Source organism: Volvox carteri (genome assembly GCF_000143455.1).
Source record: "Volvox carteri f. nagariensis unplaced genomic scaffold VOLCAscaffold_19, whole genome shotgun sequence".
Lineage (NCBI taxonomy): Eukaryota > Viridiplantae > Chlorophyta > Chlorophyceae > Chlamydomonadales > Volvocaceae > Volvox > Volvox carteri.
In genome coordinates, this window is record NW_003307562.1 from 1321878 (window position 1) to 1329255 (window position 7378).

The window sequence follows — 7378 nt, forward strand, 5'->3', positions numbered from 1 at the left end:
AGAAGGGAGGGGACAAGATGGGGGGGACAGGAACTGGGGGGGGAAAGGGGAGGGATCGGGGGGAGGAAAAGGGGGAGAAAAAGGGGGTTAGGAGGCGGTCAAAGCGAAATCGGAACTTGTGACTTGCGAAGTTCGGACAGAGGAAATACCCAAAGGGGGAGGGTTGGGTGCTGGCGGCTTGGGAGCCGGCAGGGTCGGCTTGTTCGGGATTTGGGGAATGGGAGGACAGGTACACTCGCCCCGTTACGCATTGTGAACCACGTTGTGTTGCGGCGCGTTTTTACTGTTTTTTAACTGCACTGCGCTATGGCTTGAATGGCTGGGTTACAGTTTCAGCTGGGTTAGACCGACCACCCGATTGCTGGTAGCGCTCTGCCCCGTTAATCTGTGCTATTGTGTCGTATCGTGTCGTATTGTGTCGTACTGACTCTTTTCGGTTGGTTGTTATCGCAGGCGTTGCATGCGGCCCCCGACGTGATCGGTGCTGGGACGGAGGTCGGCCACGGTACGACAGCCGGCACTGAGTACGGCAGCGTGGTGGGTGAGATGGCGGCGGCAGCGGGTGAGGCGTGATGTAAGGCCGCCTGGCAGGAAGGGCCTGCTTGGGTTTAGCGCCGCTGTCGCCACGGGCGCTGGTGCTACTGCTGTCGCCACAGCGCGCGGTCGGGATGTGGTCCTCCCCTTCAGGCAGTGACGGCGCCCGGGTGGTGTGTCTAGTTGCCTGTTGGGGCACCGCATCCACGAAGTTCGCAACCGCGTGCCGGTAATAAGAGGCCGCATGTGGAGGGGTATGTAAGTATGTATCGAGTGTGTGTATGTGTGTATGTGCGGCATGTGTGTATGTGCGGCATGTGTGGTAACTGGTGTTAATGGAAGAATGGTCGATCAGGCTGCGTGGCTTGTATGTATGTATGCATGCATGTTAGCATGTCAGCATGTATGTATGTATGTTGGTCTGCAATTGTCAGGAAGCAAGGGCGCAATGATATGTGTGCGCATTACAACACCAGGTACGCCCGTCGCGCCCTAGCGGGTGAGTTGTAAAGTAAAAGCAGCGAGAACCTGCAAGAAAAAAGGGGCATGCCGAAATAAGTGATTGTGGCGCAGGCAGGTGGTAAGATGCAGAAAGGTGATGATACATCCGCTGAGCACCTGCCCGGGGTCGCCCGGTGACCGGCTGGCTGTCGGTCATCATGTGCCGGAGCATGTTGGGCTGCAAGTTTGAAATGTCATTCCGCGACATGACATAAAAACACACGTTGAGTTATTAGGGTTTTAGGGGGTTGTGTGGATTCCGGTATGGGCGGTGCGCGTTGTGCGTTGTGAATTTTTAAGGGCTTCCTGTTTCCAATTCTTGTCGCATACAAAATGCAGCATGCTGTACATCTCGTCAAGCAACCCGCGAGTCTCGTCGGCTTTTAGACTGTGTGCGTGTGTAACTTCATCATCGAGGAGCTGCACGTTCGCGCTTTTCCTTTTTTCTTTACGAAAGGGTTGAAAAAATTTGCCGTTTATTTAGTTTTCTGTCAGGCATTTGTTTGCTTGCTTTGCGGCTGTGTGTATCATATATCCGGCAAATCCGGCTGGTTTCGAATTTGAGCATATGGAGCCAATCAATGCAGGACGGCCCTGTGCAGTGTTGCCTGGTTAGTTGCGAGAAGAGAAGTAATAAAAGGAATTAAGGGTGAAAACAAACAAACAGAACACATGGGCAATAATTTCATTACAATTCTCTCGGCACCATCATTTGTATTCCTGTTTTGTGGCGGCTGTGTTATGTCATGTTGCGTCATGTGCCGAGGTTTTCAGTTCTTTTCTAATCTAGGTCGATATCCCAAATATGCCTCGGCAACAATCTTTTGTAAGCCAGGCGTTTCCCTCCTCTTCCACCTCCCTCGTCTGATGCAAGGACGGGCGGGGTGGCCACCGCTGGGTGCAGTGTTATGTATGCGATGTTCAGAGCGGTTAGCCTCCTAAAAGTTGTCTTTTTTGACAGGAAGACAAATTATCATTTAGCTGCGGTTCACTTTGATTGCCATCCGACTGCCGACTGGTTGATTCACTTTGTTTAATGCAAAGCGAAATGGTGGAAGGGACACTGAAAGGTGGAGTAAATTTCAAACCGCTGCTTATGTGCAATCCCATTGCCCGTCGACTCCAATGTAACGCGACATTTAGGCCTAGCATGCAGGTATCTTGTGCTGTGGTTTCTTAATATACATACATAACGTTGTACGACCGTTGTACTTGTCTGTCGTACCATTGTACTGCGTTAGATCGTGTGCTATGTTAGGGGGTGAGACCGCCCTCGGACCCCTCTCAAGATGTCAGCGCCAAAAGTTGCAAAATGTTCCAAAGGGAAGCTTCTACATATTTGTATTAATTATTTTTGTCGCGGGTGGGATGCGTGCTTTGCGGAAATGAGTGTTTGCCACCTGAACGCGACGGCAGCCAGGTATCAAAATTCAGGAATCAACACAGCGCAATGGAATGGAAACGGCATTTGACATTACAGCTTGGACGACCTTTGTTGCAGGTCATGTCGCACCCGTGCTTTCCTTCAGCACCTTTTGCCTGTTTCGTGCGCCGGGCTGATCATCCATAAGGAAGCACGGATTGCTGGGGCACTGCGGGGTTTGGAGTCATTTTGGCAACCCTAAGCTGGTATAACCAATCACGTGACTCCCCCTGTGCATCACCTCTTTCCCAAAAAAGTCTTCCCTTTCGAAGCTGTTGTCTGCATCCATGTACTTACACTCCTTAAAAGCCGACCTCATGCCGATAGCAAACATCATTTTCTTTTAACCAACGAAAACCGTCAAGTCCTCACCATCTCCTCCGGGCCCAGCCCTGGCATGCTAGTGTTGCCGCCTCCACAACCTCGCCCTCGCCGCTGCATGTTTAAGAAGCTGGAACCGTCGAACAAGAGCACCTGTACGCCGACAGGAGACATACATCCATAGATACAGACATGCAAACAGGCAGGTGGCTGGCAGAAGTTAAGGCCTGACGTCTGCCCCCGGATGTCCCGGGTTCAAATCCGCCTGTCGACCTTCTGGTATATGAGAGATGACGAACGTGGAGGTGGCCTCCCCTAAGTTATGGACGGTCCAGGACGTAACTGTATCAACTTGCGAGCAAATCATGAACAAAGTTGTGACGCCGTTGATCCGGTAGATTTGGTTGGATGCGAATGGTGAGTTGCTGAACCCAACGTATACATTCTGAAGTCGGATGGGGTGAATGGAATAGGGTGCCCCTCTCGCAGGGGAGAGCAGGGAACTGCCTCGGGAAAGGGGGCTGCTGGTGAAGCTATACCACCCTGTAACAACATACGTACAAACAAGCCTGCTACCCAATCCAACGACGCATGGGGTGCCCACATTAACCTCAGTCCTTCACCACCACCCCTCCCCAATTACCCCTCGATCCGTTTTGCCCCTTCTAGATAGGCCCTCCCGTGTCGGGGGGCCGGCAGTGTGCTTGCGACGCCGCAGCAGCCAATTACAACTGCAGCAGCAGTCACACAGAGGCCGTTGCGGTTCTGACAAGCCTCTGAAACGCTGGCATTTCGTTATGTGTGTGTGTTTGCCTTTTCGCCTGTCTGACGGCATGCTGTATGACCTCATGCCACAAAGAGGTTTGTTAGCATTGGGCTCTGAAAAGCTTTCCCTTCAAGCCCTCCAACCTTTGCCTTAATTGCTTTATCAAATGCTTCCTAGCTCTTATCAAATGCTGCTGTTACCATAGTCGCTTCTGTTGCAACTGTTGCTGCTAATGCTGCATTTCCTTGTGCCGGTATGGTTACTGCCACACATTGGCCGGATACCTCCTGGCCCACCAATCATTTGACTGCGCAAAAGAGAATCTCTTCAACACATCCAAGCGGCCTACCCAACCGCTCACGGCCCCCCTTACTCCCGCCACCTATCACCGATTCTCAACCCAACACACGTCTATCCATCCATCCATCCATCCATCTATCCATCCACCTAAACCAACCCCGGGGTTCACCTCCTCCTCCGCCCGTCACCAACCACCAGCCACATCGTGGCGGTGCTGTTGCAAACAGCTGTGCGGTGTCGTACGGTGCAATGCAGCTCTCCGTCTCAAGATCCCTCCACACCCGCACAAAGCAGCATCAGGATGCACCATCACCAGCAGCAGCGGCAGCAGTAGCCAGGTGTACGGGAGTGCGGACGCAGACCGCAGCCATGGGCTATGCTTGCATGAGGGCGAGGACGCACTCCACCGCGCACGGCCGTGTCTGCGGGGCAACAACACGTAATGACAAGAGTTCCCCTCCAACACCACCAGCCCGGTTAGGCACAGCAGCCAGCCACAGATTATCAGCCATTCAGAAACGTTAACGGCAAAACGTGGGGCCTCGTAACCTTTCAGCCGCGGCCGCCAATCACCACCACCATCCCCACAACCACAGCTGCAGAGCCTTGCAGAACCCTGCAGACAGCCACAGTCCCCATCACCACAGCAGCTTATTCCCTTCTCTGCCCGTTCCTCACAATCTAAAAGCTTCAATAGGCAGCAGCGCCACAGCGCCACAACTCCCCTTCCCTACCCCGCACAACACACACACACACACATGCGCATGCACCGCTCACGCTTCCCTAAGGATTATAGTCATATCCCCGCACAGCTCGATTGGTCATTGGTCCATGGCCCCCCTTAGCTCCTCTACCCCTCCGCTCCATGCGTCATCGTGTTGGCCATATTGCACCACCCATGATGACGGGAGGAGCCCTTCCCAACGGCCATCTTCCGCCGTCATCTCAGCCGCAATTGCGGGAGAGAAGGGCATGGCAACGGCAGCCGCCGCTGTGACGGGCTGTGGCGTGGCCGTAGCAGCCCAGGTCTACAGCCCAGTGTGCCGCAGTACACAGTCCGCCGCCCCGTGGAAAGTAGGAGGTGTTGGAGAAGAAGACCAAGGAGGAGGAGAAGGAGAAGGGAAGGAGGCTTTGCGAGTGGGTAATATATTGGGGCAAGAAAGCCGCCAAGGTAAAAGGGGTGAGAGGGGTTGAGTGCGAGAAGGCTTGGCGGCTACAGCTGCCACTGCGGCTACGCAGGTCGTCTGCCTGACGGCGTTACTGCGGGAGGGCTGCCTCCTCCCTCAGGCGTGTGTGACCCCCGCCGGCTGACTGGACGGGAATGGCTGGTAGGTGGAGGACAGGGGTGGGTTCAGACTGTCGGGCTGTGGGTGTTAGGGAGGGAGGGAGGGAGGGAAGACAAACCACGAACGAGTGAAGGTGATGCCAAGGATAGGCGGATACGCCAAAAATAGGAACTAGAAGTGACTTATGTGTCAGTTGCGATTTGTGGAGGAGGAATCTTCGCGGTGATGTAGAGAGGAGGGAGAGAGACGGACAATGTGTGTGCGTTGTGTGTGTACATTACACACGTGGTATTGTTGTGGCGTTCCACAAAATGAATTTCGGCCGCCGCAATAGCGGTATGCCATGCGACAATTTGTGCATAATTCTTGAACAAATAGTGAGATGGGGGATAAGACGAACCACTGGCGAATGAAGCAGATACGAGAGATAATGACGGATAATGGAAGGAGGGAGAAAAAAGATGACAACAATAATGATTGAGAGCGCTTGTCACACCAGGGGGTTCTTCGCAGCATGCGAGCAAAAATGTAGAGCGTGGGTGCGCCAGGAGCCCCTAGGCAGCGGGCATGCTTCATTGCAGATTTGGATAATAAAATACAAAACCGGAGACCGAGTGCCGAAGACGTGCCACACGGTAAAGAAGCGGGCTGGACCCTCGCCCCAATCCGAACGAATTTTTTTTATTTTCTGTCAGGGAGTAGAATACCTCTCACAGAAAAAGATACATCTCTGGAATGTCTTTGGTGAAAAATATACGCAAGATGTTAAGAACCAACGATCAAAAAAGAACCCAAGAGACATTTTCCCTCCCCCCAACAATGACATTGGGGGGTTTCTACCAGCCGAAGTAGAGCTGGTAGCCCCGGCGAGCACCCAGACATATCTAAGCTACCTGCGGTGGCTGATATGCGGCGAAGGGATCGCTGGCTGGCATCCGGGCATAGGCGCCTGGCCCCCCGGAGCCGCTGCTACCACCAGCGTTGGTCTGGGTGACCGGCTGGTACGGCACCTCTCCTTGAGAAGCGGAGCGATGCAGAGACCACGCTAGCGCGCCGCCAACCAACTGCGGAGATCAGTTGGGTTTGATGGTTGGGGAGTTAAGGGAATTTGCGATTGGGAGGAGTTCGATGATATACACTTTTGGGGAGTAAAAATTATTTGGAAGAGGTCTAGCAGGTATGGGAGAAGTAAAGCGCTCTTTAGTGGAGGCGTTTTCAAACTTCCGCGGAGACCTCGGTTGGCTGCCAGGGGCATGCGGGTCCAAATGCACGTCGTTGCCGAGTGAGAAACTCTTTCCTAGCAAAGCAAAATATGGGTACAGTGTGGTGGGCAAATTAATGCTGCTCGGGACTTCCTAGCTAAGGAGTCGAAAAAAGAAACCCTAACATTCTGGACCCATCCAACAGGAACATGGCATGATCTTAATATTCCCCAAAACACGTTGAACAAGGTTCTTTGCCTTACATGGTTAGCGACTTGCTTTCCGCACCTTGGCAAGCATTTCGCAAACAGTGAAGAAGATAAGCCACCCCCGCCCATGCACCCCGCGTGTACTGACGGAAAGACGAATGATGTCGATGATTACTGAAGAAGGGCTGAAGATGGCGTACTGCATGATGAAAACAAAAGTTGGAAAATGCGACACTGGGCTATAGCGTCGCGGGTGCGTCTCAAACACACCAGAAGAAGGAGCTCGCTGGAGGCAAGATAAATGGCAAAGAGCCCCATCACCGCAGTGCTTCCAGAGACGTCAGACGCCCAGATGGATGATAAAAGCGCTAGACCGAGCGTCGTAATGGATGCGAGCGCGACATATGATGCCCGCTGACCTTGGAATGCGGGAGGCACCGACGGGCCCCCATTTAGGGGGAAGTTCATGTTAAGCATCGTGAAAAGATCCTTGCGTCGGGTGTCGCAGCTGCTGCCTCCAAAAAAGCAAACGTCGCTCTAAGACAGGTATACTTTACAAAGCATAACCACCGTGTCGATGGACATCGGGGCAAGAGTTTCTACGGGGCGTTCAGTGCGTTAGTATAACAGTTGTGTCGTACGCGAATTCCCGACGAGCAAGTCCGCCCCCGGACGACAGTACAACTGCCTTTTGCTCGCTAAAATTAGGCAAGCGTCGCACTGCTGAGGCAAGAGCCCGTGCGTTTTCTTTGACTCTCTGACCTGGCAGCCGTCTCGGGCAGGAACGGCACGAGCTGCAACCAGGAAAAGCACAATTTTGTAGGATAAGAATATAA

General features: G+C 53.2%; 2 protein-coding genes across 2 annotated transcripts in view; one reads left to right on the forward strand and one right to left on the reverse strand.

Annotated features, from left to right (window-relative positions):
• The window catches only part of VOLCADRAFT_104794 (uncharacterized protein), a gene marked incomplete at its 5' end in the record, with an annotated part of 28312 nt that extends 26133 nt beyond the window's left edge, over positions 1 to 2179 (forward strand). Inside the window, 2 exons of the mRNA XM_002950509.1 lie at positions 454 to 562; positions 657 to 2179. Coding sequence (XP_002950555.1) covers positions 454 to 562; positions 657 to 694 — 147 coding nt within the window. The 3' untranslated portion in view covers positions 695 to 2179. The remainder of the gene's footprint in view (positions 1 to 453; positions 563 to 656) is intronic.
• Positions 2180 to 5128: 2949 nt separating this feature from the next.
• VOLCADRAFT_104795 (uncharacterized protein) lies at positions 5129 to 7103 on the reverse strand (the record flags this gene model as incomplete). Its single annotated transcript, XM_002950619.1, has 4 exons — positions 6813 to 7103; positions 6622 to 6741; positions 6025 to 6195; positions 5129 to 5209 (listed from the first exon to the last, which is right to left on the reverse strand). Exons 1-4 carry the CDS (start codon positions 7017 to 7019, stop codon positions 5129 to 5131), a joined length of 579 nt encoding a protein of 192 aa, XP_002950665.1. The 5' UTR covers positions 7020 to 7103.
• Positions 7104 to 7378: the final 275 nt, after the last annotated feature.